We start from the raw sequence: 19991 nt of genomic DNA, 5'->3' as shown, positions 1-19991 counted from the left end.
ATTATTGAGAATTACCAGAGGTTTAGATGTTGATGATTTGTTGAAAATAATAGTTTGGTTTGATGTCACTGTGATCGAGGTCAGTCTTTGCTTTAGTTAGGCAGTTTGACTGTTAACTTTTTGTTATGAAAACATGATCAGCTGCTTTATGATAAGAACATAACTGTCATGTAGTGGCTTTTTTAACTCATCTAATGGCTGAGCATTATATGAATAAAATGTTAAGTTAGTGTTGACTCTTCTAGAAATAAAATGATAAAACTGTTTTAGTCAGAAAAGCTGAATGAATTTTAAAACACATTGTACACTAAACACTTTAAAACTCCAGCAGATCTTCCTCACACACAGACATCTACAATCAGCGTATGAATCTCAACAATGGTGACATGCTTCATGCCACAATGCATTCTGGGTGCATCATGCAAAACTCATCCATGGACCCCAGAATGCATTGCGGCATGAAGCATGTCACCATTGTTGAGATTCATGCGCTGATTCTTGATGTATGTTTGTGAGTAAATCTCGCCGTAATTCAAAGTGTTTAGTATACAATCTATTTTAAAACTCATTCAGGTTTTCTGATTAAAACTGTGCTGGATCTTTACATGAATCACATTAAAACACAGTTAGTAAGATATTGCTCATATTAAACTCAGTTATAAGATCGGTGAATTAAGCCACTGCGCAGTGATTATATTCTTATCATGAAGCAGACACAGCATCAGATTGTGTTTTCTCTTGTTTTTCTTGGCATAACTAATTCAGTTAGAGATCTGGAGAGATTTAATGTCTTGTTTTATCTAAGGCTGCGGCTGAAGTAAGTTGTAGTTCTAGTGTTTCGATTTTTTCTGTTCTTGTTTCTTTCTTTCATTCATTCTTCTTGTTAACAGCAATTATCTTCATTAATTTTCAATCATCACTCAATCAATTACTTAATTATCTCATTAACTCCAACACTGATTCAGTGTTACATTTAACAGCCTGTAGTGTGCACTCTGAACAATGTTCATTTCATCTGGGCTAAACCATGTGGCCCTACATGGGTGTGCTGTCTGAGAGGCGTCCCGCCAACGGGATCGTGACAGTTAAGAGGTTAAACTGTTTTTGCAAGTCACGTTTGTTGTGGCAGAAACAAATGTGGAGAAAAAAAATTGTTGAGTGCTGATAGTTATGTGTTGGTGAAGACATAACCATCACATAGTCTCTTGATTCACTGAATTCAATTCATGTTTTATCCATTGTTAAATTATCACCACTGTGAAACTACAGCAAAAGTTCCAACAACAATCAGCTAAAAGGAGTTTATTTTCAAACACCATGAACAAAAAACAGCTGTAACATTATTTAAACACACACAAATATAAAAAATCAGCACATCAATCTCAACAATGGTGGCATTAAAGCTGCATTATTCATGCTGCAGTGCATGCTGGGAGTTTTGTACTATGCTGGCATCCAGCATGCATTGCAACGTTACATTTTTGGATGTCACCATTGTTGAGATTCATATTCTGACTGTTGATGTCTCTGCTGTCCAAGCTCAAAATTTTTTGTGCACTATAAGACATATATATTTTTTAAAATGACTGATTACTGAAGTGTTGCTGGTTGTTATGCTGTTTAATCACAGATATAGTATAATCGATAAAGATAAAATACTCATTGAAATACTAAACACTGAAAAAGATCAGTGAATTAAATAAGTTCAAGATGATTGCAGCATCAACACAACAGCCAAAAAACTAGCGATGTGTCATTCTTGAACGATTGATTAGTTCATTTCATGATTTCATGGGTCTGTCACGTGTTTAAGAAACGACTCAAAAACCCGAAAGACTCATGAAAAGAACTAAACAATTCTATTTCCGGCTCAGAATGCATTGGTTTAGCATGTGACTGCCTGTCACGTCATTAAGGAATGACTTAAACCTGAAGACTTGCCAGACATAAGATGAGGTGAGCTTAATCAGCTTGTCATAAACTGAAGACCCAGGTAATGAATTAATCATTTCTGAATCTTATAGCATTGTAGTTTTGTATTGTTTGTAGTGTGATCAACATTTGCATAAGTAGTAGATGTGTTGGGGAAGTAACGTGTAACATTTTAATTACATTTTGCTAAAATGAACAAAATGACAAAAAAAAAAAGATTTGTTAATTTTGTTGAACGAGACTCAAAAGTCTGAGTCGGTAAAATGATCCGAACACCCCATCACTACGAAAAACCTGATCAACTTCATGTTTGGCTTTTTCTTGCCATAACATGTGCTTTATAAACACTCAGTTACAGCTGCCAGAAATAGTTCATGTTAAAGAATCAAGAGCTCAACTAAAGCAGACACTGGACACCACAATGGTGACTGCAAACTTCAATAAATTTTTATTTTCAATAAAAACATCAACATCCATATCTGTTAATTCTCAACAAGAACTTCTGTACATGTATGAAAGAAATAATGTCAAACTGGTTTGTAAACTGGTTTCAAACTCAGTGTGGCTGAAGTCAGTTGTAGTTCTTGTGTTTCTGCTCATCTCTTATTTCTGTTCTTGTTTCTCTGTTCTTCAGTGATTCTGCTTATCAGGTGTTCATCAGTGTCTGAATTCACTCACTTAATTCTTTCACTCTGTCAAGTGGACTATATTAGTGAACTAATGTAGGGAATAGTGAATGAGGGTATAGGGTGTGATTTAGAACACAGCCTCTGAGTGTCGACTTTGAGCAATGTTAACTCACAGTATATTCCTGTAGGCTATTTTCTCAAAAATGACAAATATTACCCAGAATGCATTGTTTTCTACAGTATATTACTGTTTTAATGGAAAATGGTTTGTTACTGTCAGAATTTGGCCGTTTTTCTACAGAAAATCTACTACAAAAGTTATTGAAGTTTGTAGTCACCATTGTGGTGACAAAGTGTCTGCTTTAGGTGGGCTCTTGACTCTTTAACATTAGTTTTATTTTGCTGTTGTAACTGAGTGTTTATAGAGCACCTTTGCTTATGGCAGGTAAAAGCCAACATAAAGTTGATCAGGTGTTTTTGGTTGTTGTGATGATGCTATAATCATCTTTAATTCTGGTTTCATTCTGTGTTTGCTCTTTGATTTAATGGGTTCTTTATTGGTTGTACTACATCTGTGATTCAACATTGTAAGAACCAGCAATCAGTTGTTTAGGAGAATATACAAGTCTTATAATGCATAAAATATTTAGCTTCTGCATAACTTGCACAGCAGAGACATCAACAATCAGAATATGAATCTCAACAATAGAGACATCCAAAAGTTTAATGTTGCAATGCATGCTGGGTGCCAACATACTACAAAACTCCCAGCATGCACTGCAGCATAAATAAATTATGCAGCTTTAATGCCACCATTGTTGGGATTGATGTGCCGATTTTTGATATCTGTGTGTCTAACTAATGCTTCAGCTATTTATTTATTTATTTTTTGAGAATGTGTTTAAAAATAAACTTTTTAAGCTGATTGCTGTTGGATCTCTTGCTGTAGTTACACAATGATGTAACAATGGATAAAACATGGTATGAATTCAGTGAATCAAGAGACTATGTGACAGTCTCCACCAAAACATAACTATCAGCATTCACTGATTTTTTTTTTCTCCACATTTGATTCTACCATAACAAATATGATGTGCAAAAAGCAGTGATAAAACTGATGTATAAAAAGTCATGGGTCAAGGGCTCAACTAAAGCAAACGCTGATCTCCTCAATGATGACAAACTATATATTTTCAATAAAACATCAACATCTAAACTCCTGTTAAGGCTCAATAAGATCTTCTGTAGAAGTAAAGTTAATCTGGTCAGTAATAAGTGTAATAATGTGTAATGGCTGGAAGACTGTTGTTGTTCTGCTTGTATTTATTCTGTTCTTTTTCCTCTTTTCAGTGGGTCTGCTTGTTAACAGCAGGTGTTCATCATTAATGCTCAATCATCACTTAAATATTAACTTAATTATCTCATTGCAACACAGCATCAATGTTACTTTTACTCTGTAGTGTGGACACTAGAGGATGTTACTGTGGGGTTGAAAGGGTTAAAGGTGTAAGATAAAAAGACACACCCACAAAATGTATTTTAACAGTTACAAACTGTAAGTTAAAAACAGTTATATACTGGCAACACTGTTGCCAGTAGTTTAACCCCTTAACTGTCACGGTCCCGCTGGCCGGACGCCTCCCAGATAGCAACACTGTGTCTGCCCAAATCCGGCCCACATCTGGCACATGCGGAATGATGATCTGGCCCACATGTGGCACTTGGGCGGACCGCTCCTGTTTGCCAGATCTGGACCACAAGCAGGCCATAGAAATGCCAAATGTCAGCCAAGAGCAAAGAACTGGACCTTATCTGATCCACAAAATATTTATATATTATTTATAGAGTCATCACAGCATTAACAATCCTGTTATCAAGCATAATCACTGAAGGAAAGAAGGAAACAGAAAAAAGAGACAAGCAGAAACACAAGAACTACAACTGACTTCCAGAGGTGGAGATTCCAGGGGTCAGAAAGTAAAAGTCCTGCCATATTTTTATTCCACCCACTGAAGCATTAATGAGATAATTAGGTGATAAATTGAGAGATGATTGAGCATTATTGAAGACACCTGATGATAACAAGCAGAATCACCAAAGGAGAAAATCACAATTTTTAAGTTACCATTATCGAGGTCAGGGTTTGTTTTAGTTGAGCTCTTGACCCTTGAATTTTTAATATTAGATTTTGTTTGGGCAGTTTTAACTGCATTAAAACCAAACAGACAAGCACAGTTAAAAGATAATCAGGTGTTGTTGGTTAAGTTTTTACATAAACATTATTTGATCTGAATCACTGAACTCATTTAGAGCCCAATCTCTGAGTTAGTTTTACATTATTGATTACAGCAGCACTGTGATTCTGCAGAAGATCAGCTTATACGATACAGAATTTTTTTAAAAAAAAAGTTGTCCTTATCACAAAAAAAAAAAAAAAAAAACTTCTTTTAGGCACACACAGACATCAAGTATCAGCCTGTGAATCTCAACAACGGTGACAAGCAACATATTCTGATCAACAGATCAACTCTGAACATTAGAAAACAAGCTACTAAAAAGTCACAGAAAAACAGCAACATTTTAATAGTGAGAATAAATGAAATTACTAAGACAATTAAGCTCATAATTTATTCATGCAGCAATGCATGATGGGAGCCATGGATGAATTTTGATTGGTGGCTCCCAGAATGCACTGCAACATGCTTTATGATGGTCACCACTGTTGAGATTCACAGACTGATTCTTGATGTCTGTGTGTTTAAATGAGCTCTGCTTTTTTTTTTTTTTTTTTTAAATCAGAACTCTTAAAAAAATGTATTGTAAAAGCTGATCTTGTGCAGTCGAATCACAGTTCTGTTGTAATCAATAACGTAAATCTAACTCAGAGATTGGGCTCTAAATGAGTTCAGTGATTCAGGTCAAATAATGTTTATGTAAAAACATAACCAACAACACCTGAGTATCTTTTAACTTTGCTTGTCTGCTTGGTTTTAATGCAGTTATAACTGCCCAAACAAAATCTAATATTAAAAAGTCAAGGATCAAGAGCTCAACTAAAACAAACCCTGACCTCGATGATGGTAACTTAAAAATTGTGATTTTCTCCTTTGGTGATTCTGCTTGTTATCATCAGGTGTCTTCAATAATGGTCAATCATCACTCAATTAATCACTTATTTATCTCATTAACTCTAACACTGTTTCAGTGGGTGGAATAAAAAATATGGCAGGACTTTTACTTTCTGACCCCTGGAATCTCCACCTCTGCTGACTTCAGTCACAGCCTTAGAGGAAATCAACTGAAGATAAAATACATTAAATCTCTGAAGATCTGATTAAACAACTCCACAAACAGCATTACCAGCTTCACTTATTACTAACCAGACTGACTTTATTTCTGTCACATGTCTACAGAAGTTCCTGCTGAGAATTAACAGAAGTTTAACTCTCATGTTTGTTTCATTTCAGGTTACCATGATGGTGATTGATGTTTCCATTAGTTGGCCTCTTAACTTTTAACATATATGTTTGTCACATAATAAACAAACAGTCAATAAAAAAAATATTTAGACAATCAAATCAACTGCATAATGCTCTGATGCATTCTGGGAGTTTTGTACTATAGTATAGTACTATATTGTGGCTACATGATGCTTTTGATTGTCACCATAGTTGAAATTCATGTGCTGATTCTTTATGTCTTAGTGTGTCATCTCAAAGTACCTTGTTTTTTTTTTTTTTTAAATAATAATTATTTCTGCAATACAGCTCAAGCTCATGTCACAGAAACATGGGGTTTGTAATGTTAGTGTATTAATGGCGCAAAACTTTTTTTTTTTTTCATCTAAACAACATCATTGATTAGTAAAATCATCAACGGCTAACAGCCAACACCTGGTCTCATTTCAATTTTTATTGCTGCTGCTAATGTGTTTGGTAAACACACTATCACAGCAGTCAGATAAGACAGTTATATATGTGTAAAGTTAAGAGGCCAACTAATGGAAATATCAATCACCATCATGGTAACCTCAAATGTAACAAACGAGTTAAACCTGTTAACTCTCAATAAGAGCTTCTGTAGACGTGTGACAGAAATAAAGTCAATCTGGATAGTAATAAGTGAAGCTGGTAATGCTGTTTGTGGAGTTGTTGAATCAGATCTTCAGAGATTTAATGTCTTTTATCTTTAGTTGATTTCCTCTAAGGCTGTGATTGAAGTCAGTTGTAGTTCTTGTGTTTCTGCTCATCTCTTTTTCTCTTCTTTCCCTCAGTGATTCTGCTTGAAAACAGGCTTGTTAATTTTGAAATTACTCTATAAATAATACATAATATTTTGTGGATCAGATAAAGTCCAGTTCTTTGCTCTTGGCTGACATTTGGCATTTTTGTGGCCTGCTTGTGCTCCAGATCTGGCAAACAGGAGCGGTCCACCCAAGTGCCATCATTCCTGCCACATGTGGGCCAGATCACTATTCTGCATGTGCCAAATGTGGGCCGGATTTGGGCCGACATAGTGTTGCTATCTGGGCTCCCAACCAGCACACCCTTGTTTAGCACATGGTTTAGCCCAGATGAAATGAACACTACTCAGTGTGAACACTACAGGTTATTAAATGTATCTGTAATACTGAATCTGTGTTGGAGTTAATGAGATAATAAGGTGATAACGAGCAGAAACACTGAAGGACAGAGAAACAACAAGAACTACGACTTCAGCCACAGCCTTCGATGAAATCAGCTGAAGATAAAAGACATTAAATCACTGAAGATCTGATTAAACAACTCCACAAACAGCATTACCATCTTCACTTATTACTAACCAGACTGACTTTATTTCTGTCACACATCTACAAAGTTGTTATTGAGAATTACCAGAGGTTTAGATGTTGATGATTTGTTGAAAATAATAGTTTTGTTTGATGTCACCATGATCGAGGTCAGTCGTTGCTTTAGTTAGGCAGTTTTACGCTTGACTTTTTTAGTGTTAGTTTTTCTGTGTTTGTTGTAGCTGTTTGTTATGGCAATAGTGACAAAACAAAATGGGGTAAGCTGCTTTATGATAAGAATGTAATTGTCATATAATGGCTTAATTCACGGATCTAATATATGAATAAAATGTTAAGTTTGTATTAGATCTCTTCTAGAAATACAATGATAAAACGGCTTTAATCAGAAAAGCAGAATGAGTTTTAAAACGCATTCATACGCTGATTATTGATGTCTGTGTGTGAGGAAGTTCTGCTGGAGTTTTAAAGTGTTTACTGTATAATGTGTTTTAAAACCCATTCAGCTTTTCTAATTAAAAGTCAATAACAACAAAACAAAGTTTATAAGATATTGCTCATACTAAATTCGCTCATAAAATCAGTGAATTAAACCACTACACAATGATTATATTCATATTGTGATGCAGCCACAGCATCTCATTGTGTTTGCTCTTGTTTTTCTTGCTATAACTAATTCAGTTACAACAACCAGAGAAACTCTAACATTACAAAGACAAGTCAAACTACCCAACTAAAGAAAACACTGATCACTATGATGGTAACATAAAAACCTTCAAACAAATTTCAATAAAACATCAACAACAAAAAAACTCTCTCTCTTAATTCTCAATAAGAGCTTCTGTATCTGGAGTTGTTTAATCATCTGCTGAGATCTGGAGAGATTTAATGTCTTCTTTTATCTAAGGCTGTTGCTGAAGTCAGTTGTATTTCTAATGTTTTCAATTTTTTTCTGTTCTTGTGTTTATTTTTCCTTACTTCATTCTTCTTGTTAACAGCAGCTATCTTCAATAATTCTCAATCATAACTTAATTAATTACTTAATTATCTCATTAACTCCAACACTGATTCAGTGTTACATTTAACAGCCTGTAGTGTGCACTCTGAACAATGTTCATTTCATCTGGGCTAAACCATGTGGCCCTACATGGGTGTGCTGGCTGGGAGGCGTCCTGCCAACGGGATCGTGACAGTTAAGAGGTCAATGTAAAATTGAGTTTTGTGTGTCACCATTGTGTTGAAGAGTAGAGCCTGTGCTTAAGTTCAGGAGAAGATCAAGAGGCATTGATGATATGCTGCATGTTGTTTTATGTGTTAGATTAAAGTGTTTTTATTGAGCTCTAAACAAAATAAGTTCTTAGTAATAATATGTTCATATTATTAGCATATAATAAAAATTTGTTTGAACATTTAAATGTCAGTTGGATAATTTGAGGCAGTTGGTTTCTGCAAATGAAATAAAGTAACATGAGTTTTAATGTAGTGCATGGTATCTTTACAGTAACATAATGTAGATTACAGTAAATAACTGGCAACAGTGTTGCCAGTATTATACTGTAAAAAAAAAGCCTGGCAAGGTCTAACAGTGTAGTTTGCGAGTTTAGTTTTACAACAGGTCCACTGACTATCCAAAGCCTTTTGAAGCCTGTTTTTGTTTTTTGACATTGAATCAGTTTGAAGTTCAGCAAGCTCATCTTAACAGCTAAGGTATTCCACATCTTCAAGTCTGGATGTGAAGGGATTCATAACGCACAACTCCTTGGATAATGCGTGCAAAAATGCAGTCACTGTACCGCCAGAGTGTTTAAGCAACAGTGGGAAGTTCTGTAAATGCCCCTGTGACATTTTCTGACCCTGTACTCCAGCTTGCACATAAAAGCATTGATTGCTTCTTTGCACTCTAAGATTGTTGACTTCTACTCTCTTGCTGGTCTCATAATAAAGAGTGAATATGTCAGCAAGGTATGCAGTTTTAATCCAGAACACATCCTTTCCTTCGCCTCTGATAAAGAATCACCGCATTTTTTTGCCGTTACACTAATAAGCATATTGCACGATCGATAGAGCAAAACTGAAATAACTGTTATATAAGATGTTTTTTTTTACTGTAATATATTAGCATGGTAAGCATAAAAAAAACATTTTAGAAATATATATATTATATATAAATTAGTGGAACATTTTATTCATTTTTTTTTTTTTTTTACCTCAACACATATCCGCTCCCGCTAGGCTAGAGCAAAAGGACAGTGTTTCCAGGTTGGAAACCACTGTCCTACACTCTCAAAAAGGATGTGTTAATTAATAATCATGTGTAGAGATAGAGAGAGAGAAACAACACTGTGTCCAACACAACATGTGTTAAACTATCATCCAATCACATTGTTGCTACGTCACTCCGCAAGCCGTTAAGCAAGTTTGTGCCTCTTTCTTCATTGGTGGATGACATGTGTTCATTTTGACACATTCATTGTGTCAGGAAGGTGATCTGCTGTTAGCAAGCAGAATCAAAGGAGAAAATCACAATTTTAAGTTACCAACGTGGAGATCAGGATTTGTTTTAGTTTGGCTCTTGACAACGTTTTAATATTAGATTTTGTTTGGGCTGCTGTGACTGAGTTATAACAGCCAGACAAGCAAAGATAATCAGATGTTGTTTGTTATGTTTTCACATAATCATTATTTGACCTGAGCTCATTTAGAGGCTAATTTCTGAGCTATATTTACATCATTGACTATAGCAGAAGATCTGCTTTTTCTATATAACACAAAGGTATTTCTTAAAAAGTTGTTCTGATCAATATATATATATATATATATATATATATATATATATATATATATATATATATATACACACAGAGGTGGAGATTCCAGGGGTCAGAAAGTAAAAGTCCTGCCATATTTTTATTCCACCCACTGAAGCATTAATAAGATAATTAAGTGATTAATTGAGTGATGATTGAGCATTATTGAAGACACCTGATGATAACAAGCAGAATCACCAAAGGAGAAAATCACAATTTTTAAGTTACCATCATCGAGGTCAGGGTTTGTTTTAGTTGAGCTCTTGATCCTTGACTTTTTAATGTTAGATTTTGTTTGGGCAGTTTTAACTGCATTAAAACCAAACAGACAAGCAAAGTTAAAAGATAATCAGGTGTTGTTGGTTATGATTTCACATAAACATTATTTGATCTGAATCACTGAACTCATTTAGAGCCCAATCTCTGAGTTAGATTTACATTATTGATTACAGCAGAACTGTGATTCTACTGCACAAGATCAGCTTTTACATAAATTTTTTTAAGAGTTCTGATTAAAAAAAAAAAAAAACAGAGCTCATTTAAACACACAGACATCAAGAATCAGTCTGTGAATCTCAACAGTGGTGACCATCATAAAGCATGTTGCAATGCATTCTGGGAGCCACCAATCAAAATTCATCTATGGCTCCCATCATGCATTGCTGTATGAATAAATTATGAGCTAAATTGTCTTAGTAATTTCCTTTATTCTCACTATTAAAATGTTGCTGTTTTTCTGTGACTTTTTAGTAGCTTGTTTTCTAATGTTCAGAGTTGATCTGTTGATCAGAATATGTTGCTTGTCACCGTTGTTGAGATTCACAGGCTGATACTTGATGTCTGTGTGTGCCTAAAATAATTTTTTTTTTGTGATAAGGACAACTTTTTTTTAAAAAAATTTTGTATCGTATAAGCTGATCTTCTGCAGAATCACAGTGCTGCTGTAATCAATAACGTAAATCTAACTCAGAGATTGGGCTCTAAATGAGTTCAGTGATTCAGAACAAATAATGATTATGTAAAAACTTAACCAACACCACCTGATCATCTTTTAACTTTGCTTGTCTGTTTGGTTTTAATGGAGTTAAAACTGCCCAAAAATAATCTAATATTAAAAAGGCAAGGGTCAAGAGCTCAACTAAAACAAACCCTGACCTCGATGATGGTAACTTAAAAATTGTGATTTTCTCCTTTGGTGATTCTGCTTGTTATCATCAGGTGTCTTCAATAATGCTCAATCATCTCTCAATTTATCACCTAATTATCTCATTAATGCTTCAGTGGGTGGAATAAAAATATGGCAGGACTTTTACTTTCTGACCCCTGGAATCTCCACCTCTGTATATTTATGTTTTCTAATCTGTTGATCAGAATATGTTGCTTGTCACCATTGTTGAGATTCACAAGCTGATTCTTGATGTCTGTGTGTGCCTAAAAGAAATATCAATGTTAAAATCATTGACTCAGTGAATGTATTAGAATTAACGCAACAAGTGTCGTTCCTAAACTCACACACTGATGTGTAAGAGTTAACACATTTTGAGTCTGTTTTAACATATCCTTTCTAAGAGTGTGAGTTGTATTAATTTTAAGTGGTCAAAGATAGCACATCTATGACACAAATTGTGTGATTTATGATACATTAGTGTGTTAAATATTTTAACACTGCCTGTGTTAGGAAAAATAACACAACATGTGTTGTCCTTAACTAGACACATGGATGTGTTAAGATATAACACAGGTTTTGTTGTTAATAACACAACCTGTGTTATATCTTATCTTAACACACCCGTGTGTTAAGTCATCCACCAATGAAGAAAGAGGCACAAACTTGCTTAACAGCTTGCGGAGTGACGTAGCAGCAATGTGATTGTCCAACACAACATGTGTTAACTATCATCCACAGTGTTGTTTCTTTCTCTCTCTCTCTCTCTCTCTCTCTCTCTCTCTCTCTCTCTCTCTCTCACACATTAGTGTGTTAAATATTTTATGCCTGTATTAAGAAAAAATAACACTCTGGTTGAGTTGAAAGTAACACAAAATGTTGTCCTTAACTAGACACACAGGTGTGTTAAAATATAACACAGGTTGTGTTGTTTTTAACACATTTGTTTTAAGAGTGTAGAATAAAATATTAATGAATGACCAAATCAAATGAAACAGAAGTCTCATCAGACGTACCACCACCTTCAGGGTCTTTCTCACTCCATCAGTGTGGACAGAATCATATGCTGATGCTTTCATCTCAATATGATGATCCCCCAGTGTCATGGGAATAATCACATAATGAAATGCTTTGCTGGAGCCTTGGTCAATGTTCACTGTTGTTCTGTGTTTGCCTTTCTTACTGGCAGAGCTGCAAACATCTTTTGTCTCCAAAAACTCCACTCGCACCTGGAGAAAACAGAAGATCGAGACACAAATCACTTCAAAATCTAGAGTAAATAAAATATTAAAAGTGCAATGATGGACATTTCTGTTTTAGCACAGGGCAGTATCCAACACTTTTTTTCAGTTTGAGACACAAGCAGCTTAAAAAACGAAATGACTCTCAGAATCCATGTATGCTGTCAAATTATTTGACTTCAGCAGAAAATGTTACTATGATGCAGATAGTTTTAATGTACACCATAAATCTGACTATATTTTGAATATATATATATATATATATATATATAATTAATATTTTTTTTTCATCTACCTTCTGCTTGTCTGGTGTATAGTTGTGAATAATGGCCTTAATTTCCAGTTGTTCTCCGCGCACAGCTGAATAAGGCATCTTGAGGTCAATGAAAAAACTCTTAGAAACGACAATCTCCTCAGGTTCTGCCACACAGATGCCTTTGAGGAGGAACACACACAGACACACAGAAGTATTTAAAGCAACAGCTCCAGGATAATGATGTTTTTCAGACCATGTATTCTGCGTTTACAGCAGAGGCGGACATTCCAGGGGTCAGAAAGTAAAAGTCCTGCCATATTTTTATCTCATCCACTGAAGCATTAATGAGATAATTAAGTGATTAATTGAGTGATGATTGAGCATTATTGAAGACACCTGATGATAACAAGCAGAATCACCAAAGGAGAAAATCACAATTTTTAAGTTACCATCATCGAGGTCAGGGTTTGTTTTAGTTGAGCTCTTGACCCTTGCCTTTTTAGTATTTGATTTTGGTTGGGCAGTTTTAACTGGATTAAAACCAACCAGACAAGCAATGTTTAAAGTTAATCAGGTGTTGTTGGTTATGTTTTCTCAAAATAGTTGTTTGACATGAATCACTGAACTCATTTAGAGCTTAATCTCTGAGTTAGATTTACATTATTAATTACAGCAGTGCTGTGATTCTACAGAAGATCAGCTTATACAATACAGAATTTAAAAAAAACAAACAATTTTCTTAGGCACACACAGACATCAAGTATCAGCCTGTGAATCTCAACGACGGTGACAAGCAACATATTCTGATCAACAGATCAACTCTGAACATTAGAAAACAAGCTACTAAAGAGTCACAGAAAAACAGCAAAATTTTAATAGTGAGAATAAATGAAATTACTAAGACAATTTAGCTCATAATTTATTCATACAGCAATGCATGATGGGACCCATGGATGAATTTTGATTGGTGGCTCCCAGAATGCACTGCAACATGCTTTATGATGGCCACCACTGTTGAGATTCACAGGCTGATTCTTGATGTCTGTGTTTAAATGAGCACTTTTTTTTTTTTTAAATCAGAACTCTTAAAAAATAAAAAAATAAAAATTGTAGTAGCTGATCTTGTGCTGAAGAATCACAGTGCTGCTGTAATTAATAATGTAAATTTAACTCAGAGATTGGGCTCTAAATGAGTTCAATGATTCAAGTCAAATAATGATTATGTAAAAACATAACCAACACCACCTGATCATCTTTTAACTTTGATTGTCTGGTTTTAATGCAGTTAAAATTTCCTAAGCAAAATCTAATATTAAAAATTCAAGGCTCAAGAGCTCAACTAAAACAAACCCTGACCTCGATGATGGTAACTTAAAAATTGTGATTTTCTCCTTTAGTGATTCTGCTTGTTATCATCAGGTGTCTTCAATAATGGTCATCACTCAATTTATCACTTAATTATCTCATTAATGCTTCAGTGTATGGAAAAAATATGGCAGGACTTTTACTTTCTGACCCCTGGAATGTCCACCTCTGATTTACAGCTTCATCTTACCAAGTGTTGGTGACAGACTGACAGCCAAGATCTGCCATGTAGTGATAGAGTCTTTCAGGTAGATCACTTTATCTGTGACTGGTGCTGGACTGGAATATGAGGAAAATACAAGAAAAACTGTTGTACTCTTCTAATGGCTGTTTACAATCAGACTCACACACACACACTGCATCACCAACCGCTCACCATGAATAAAATGATGTCAGTTATTTGCTAAGTGTCACTAGGGATGTGAACGAGGCTCAAGTTACAGCTTTTGGCTAAAAGTCTCCTACTCACCATTTCTCACATAGTTCAATATCCTCCCAAAGCCAACTTTCAGGGAACTGAGTACGTGTCACAATATCATCAGAGTCTGTATAATAATCGTCATCATCCTCACCTGTTGTATCAACCACAAAAAACTATGAGAGAACAGACCAGTTAGAGCACACTGTAAAACAAAGGTAGTTTCTTTAACTTAACTTTTTAAATAGTTCTTATGTCAGTAAAAATAATTATTTTGTTTCAAATGTTGAGAACCTTTTTATTTAAATTAATTTCTACTGCAAATAATCTGATTTCAGCCACTGAAACATGAACTTTAAATAAAATCAATTACATCTCTCAATCTGAGTAGAGGATGATTAAACAACTCTAAAAACCAGAGGTGTATAGTGCAGGAGTCAGAAAGTAAAAGTCCTGCCATATTTTTTATTCCACCCACTGAAGCAGTATTAAAGTTAATGAGATAATTGATTGATGATTGAGTGATGATTGACAATAAGTGGAGACACCTGATGATAATAAGCAGAATCACTGAAGGAAAGAGAGAAAAAAGGTGTTAATTAATGTTTTATGAATGTTTCATTTCAAGTCACCATGAAAGAGGTCAGTGTTTGCTTTAGTTGGGCTCTTGGGCTCCTCCAACTTTTTGTTTGTGAAGCACATTTGTTATGATCAGAGAAAATATGATTTGATCACAATATAATTTGATGATGATTTTGTCAAATAGTCTAAATCTCTGACTGTGTGCTTGATGTGTAGCTTTATTGTTAATGATTGTAGTCCTGTGATTTTATAGCTTGAGATCCAACGATAGTATGACTTTCTTTTTTTTTTTTTACTTTTTTTAAGAATAATACATTATGCATTGAAGCTACAGTGTTTAAACACACACAGACATCAAGAATCAGCATATGATTCTCAAGAACGGTGATGATAAATACAAAATTCTGATGGATCTCAAGCGGTAACAGAGATTTACTATAACGAAAAAATATAACATCTATATCACCAGTTAATACTGGATGTCACCAAAGAATCTGGCCATTTCACAATGAGAAAACACAACCATTATGACTGTGCTTCCCAAAGCATTGTAAACCTAAATTGATCAACTTTGGCTCACAGCACTTTCAGGAAACACAGCTCAGATCATAGTTTCTCTGACCATAACAAATGTGCTCTACAAACACAAAGTTGGAGCAGCCAGAGATAAATTAATGTTAATAAATAGAGTCAAGAGCCCAACTAAAGGAAATGCTTTTCACCATCATGGTGACTTCAAACTAAACTTTCATTAAAACATTAACATCTAAACATCTGTTAATTCTCAGTAAGAACTTTTGTTGATGTGTGACAGAAATCAAATCAAACTGGTTAATAATAAGTGTAATAATGTTTAATGGCTGGAAGTCAGTTGTAGTTGTTGTGTCTCTCTCTTTTTCTCTTGTTGTTTCTTCAGTGATTCTGCTTATTATCATCAGGTGTCTCCACTAATTGTCAATCATCACTCAATCATCAATCAATTATCTCATTAACTTTAACACTGCTTCAGTGGGTGGAATAAACAATATGGCAGGACTTTTACTTTTTGACCCCTGGACAGTGTGTGTGTGTGTGTGTGTGTGTGTGTATGTGTGAGTGTGTAATATATATATATATATATATATATATATATATATATATATATATTTATATATATATATATATATATATATATATATATATATATATATATATATGAAGACTTCAGATGCAAAAGCCTCTAAGTGCCGTCTGAAATTTTCTTCTAAAATAAGCATTTTTATCAAGCTTGTATGTTTAGGTTCAGTAATTCCACTTTAATGGCAATTAATAGGTCCTTTTCATTGACATTAAAGTGAAATAACTGAACATAAACATACAAGCTATATATATATATAATCATTATGGTCAATGATTGTACGCTGTCAAAGCCAATTTTGTAAAACTTTGGTTAAATAAAGGTACAAAATTGTCACCAAATGTACAAAAATGGTCTCTTAAGGTACAAATCACAAGGGTACACATTTGTACCCTTGAGGGTACAGCCCCAGAGACAAGCCATTGTACCCCTAAAGGTACAATTATGTACTTTATTTGCTGTGATTAATCCATTCAGATACTTACTACGTGCCAGAATCAGCTCCTCCTCTTCGGTCTTCGTGTTTTTGCGGGTTTTCATCTCATTGCAGCAGTGCAGGAATACTTCGACGCACTTTTCATCATCTACAATGTATGTGGCTCTTCGTTCACAGGTGTAGCCAAGTTTATTCTCTCTCATCCCATCAATGCAGCATTGCTTCAGTTCACCAGAATATTTACCGGCTGAGAAGACAATGTTAGTGTAGAACAATGAGGGGAAAAATGAAGTTTCCTAAAATATAAACTGTGAACTAAATGAGAAGGGCTCTGAATCTTTAACACAGTAAAAAAGCGCAGAAGATACTTTCTGCTTTGAAAGGCAAGAGTAAAATCTGAGTAAAATCCAGCTCCTCACCCAGTGTACCAGTGATCTGCAGGAGACTCTCAGCCCTTCGTTTTCTCTTTGCAGGAATGGGACACTCAGGAACTAGAGGACAATTAATTTGAATAAATAGCATATTACCAGAAGTGGAGATTCCAGGGGTCAGAAAGTAAAAGTCCTGCCATATTTTTATTCCACCCACTGAAGCATTAATGAGATAATTAGGTGATAAATTGAGAGATGATTGAGCATTATTGAAGACACCTGATGATAACAAGCAGAATCACCAAAGGAGAAAATCACAATTTTTAAGTTACCATCATCGAGGTCAGGGTTTGTTTTAGTTGAGCTCTTGACCCTTGACTTTTTTTATATTAGATTTTGTTTGGGCAGTTTTAACTGCATTAAAACCAAACAGACAAGCAAAGTTAAAAGATAATCAGGTGTTGTTGGTTATGTTTTTACATAAACATTATTTGATCTGAATCACTGAACTCATTTAGAGCTCAATCTCTGAGTTAGTTTTACATTATTGATTACAGCAGCACTGTGATTCTGCAGAAGATCAGCTTATACGATACAGAATTTTTTTTTTAAAAAAGTTGTCCTTATCACAAAAAAAAAAAAAATTATTATTTTAGGCACACACAGACATCAAGTATCAGCCTGTGAATCTCAACAACGGTGACAAGCAACATATTCTGATCAACAGATCAACTCTGAACATTAGAAAACAAGCTACTAAAAAGTCACAGAAAAACAGCAACATTTTAATAGTGAGAATAAAGGAAATTACTAAGACAATTTAGCTCATAATTTATTCATACAGCAATGCATGATGGGAGCCATGGATGAATTTTGATTGGTGGCTCCCAGAATGCATTGCAACATGCTTTATGATGGTCACCACTGTTGAGATTCACAGACTGATTCTTGATGTCTGTGTGTTTAAATGAGCTCTGCTTTTTTTTTTTTTTTTAAATCAGAACTCTTAAAAAAAAGTATTGTAAAAGCTGATCTTGTGCAGTAGAATCACAGTTCTGCTGTAATCAATAATGTAAATCTAACTCAGAGATTGAGCTCTAAATGAGTTCAGTGATTCAGATCAAATAATGTTTATGTAAAAACATAACCAACAACACCTGATTATCTTTTAACTTTGCTTGTCTGCTTGGTTTTAATGCAGTTATAACTGCCCAAACAAAATCTAATATTAAAAAGTCAAGGATCAAGAGCTCAACTAAAACAAACCCTGACCTCGATGATGGTAACTTAAAAATTGTGATTTTCTCCTTTGGTGATTCTGCTTGTTATCATCAGGTGTCTTCAATAATGCTCAATCATCACTCAATTAATCACTTATTTATCTCATTAACTTTAACACTGTTTCAGTGGGTGGAATAAAAAATATGGCAGGACTTTTACTTTCTGACCCCTGGAATCTCCACCTCTGTGCCTAATACAACTTGTTTGTGAATATCTGCTTAGGTGTAATATGCTGTGATTTAGTGCAAATATATTTTAGTCTACGGTGAAATAATGTGATAGTGTCTAAACACTATTTATTATATCAGTTTGGGTTAGTTATCTTGCTAAAATACAGCCTAATGCCTAAAATACAGATGTTTGTGAATACAGGTGTAAATGTCTGAAATGCACTGAAAACGTGCGGTCTATGGCCCATCAACAGATAGTACTCGCGGCCTACGGCCAATCAATAGATATTTGTCTGTCTTATGGCCCATTGTCAGCAGATATATATACATATATTGTGCACCCATAATCGCTAATTGCCCATCAGTTTACTTTGGAGAATGTATGCTAATAGTTTTTTTGCTTTGTTTAGGAATGTGGCTGCTTCACGATCGCCGTCACCAGCACCACGCACAGGGGCACGCAGATCTCGATCAGTTCTCAGTGCGATCGAAAATCATACAGAGTAAGTATATTTTACAGACATAACTGTAAACATTATCTCAATTCAAAACGTATATATGTACCTGTATGTCTTTGTTGTGCGTGGTGATAATATAAAACTCATATGAGTTTTCAGACTATATTTTAGCTAGTTTTGGCTAGCTTTTGACAGCTTACAGAAAATATTGCCATACAATGTCACTTACAAATGTTTGTATATATACTCAAGTGTAAACACTTGTAATGTGATATTTTGTAAACATATTTGTAATATATTTCACCCAGTTTTAGTTAGTTTATCATACACATGGTCTACAGAACATCAATAGATAAAGTTTGTCTGTCCTATGGCCCATCATCAACATGTAAACATACATTGTGCACCCATACTCGCTAATTGCCCATCAGTTTACTTTAGGCAATGTATGGTAACAGTTTTTTATTTTGTTTAGGAATCTGAAACTGCTGTCTTTGTTATGCATGGCTATAGTTATTGTGTTATCAGCATGCTCACGTTTTTTTTTTTTTTTTTCTCTACAGATGTGACAATGAAAATATCCAAGCACCTGTTCCACAGAGAGCTAAGGCAAACAACAGGCAATCCACTCTGTCATGGAAAACACAGATGGATGTTGATATGGTTCCACATACGCTGCGATTCCTGCCCGCCCGTGAAACTGGACCACAACTGAGCTCTGCTGAGTCACATTCTCCAATGAGCCTGTTCAAACTCTTTTTTTCAGAAAGTGCTGTGTCAACTCTGTGCCATAACACCAATGCACAGGCTGCCAAAGCAACTGCAAAGGGCTGCAAATATAAATGTTCACTTATGTCTTGAACAGGAACTGTTTTCAAGAGTGGCACAAAGATGAGTGACTGTGTTCAGATGTGTGCGCTCTGTTGACCACCGCACCACTGACCATTGAGCTGGCAAAGAACATTACTGTCCCTGTC

The 19991-nt window shown here is 34.9% G+C and overlaps 1 protein-coding gene across 1 annotated transcript in view; it reads right to left on the bottom strand.

The window, feature by feature from the left end:
- Positions 1-19991, bottom strand: part of LOC137031480 (complement C3-like) — a 141710-nt gene that overhangs the window by 69180 nt on the left and 52539 nt on the right. The window contains exons 16-21 of the mRNA XM_067402456.1: positions 17154-17225; positions 16784-16981; positions 14651-14753; positions 14372-14460; positions 12856-12995; positions 12336-12548 (exon numbers count right to left, since the gene is read on the bottom strand). Coding sequence (XP_067258557.1) covers positions 12336-12548; positions 12856-12995; positions 14372-14460; positions 14651-14753; positions 16784-16981; positions 17154-17225 — 815 coding nt within the window. The remainder of the gene's footprint in view (positions 1-12335; positions 12549-12855; positions 12996-14371; positions 14461-14650; positions 14754-16783; positions 16982-17153; positions 17226-19991) is intronic.

The sequence above is a fragment of the Chanodichthys erythropterus genome, chromosome 12 (assembly GCF_024489055.1).
Source record: "Chanodichthys erythropterus isolate Z2021 chromosome 12, ASM2448905v1, whole genome shotgun sequence".
Taxonomy (NCBI): domain Eukaryota; kingdom Metazoa; phylum Chordata; class Actinopteri; order Cypriniformes; family Xenocyprididae; genus Chanodichthys; species Chanodichthys erythropterus.
This window is presented reverse-complemented; position numbering and strand designations above follow the sequence as displayed.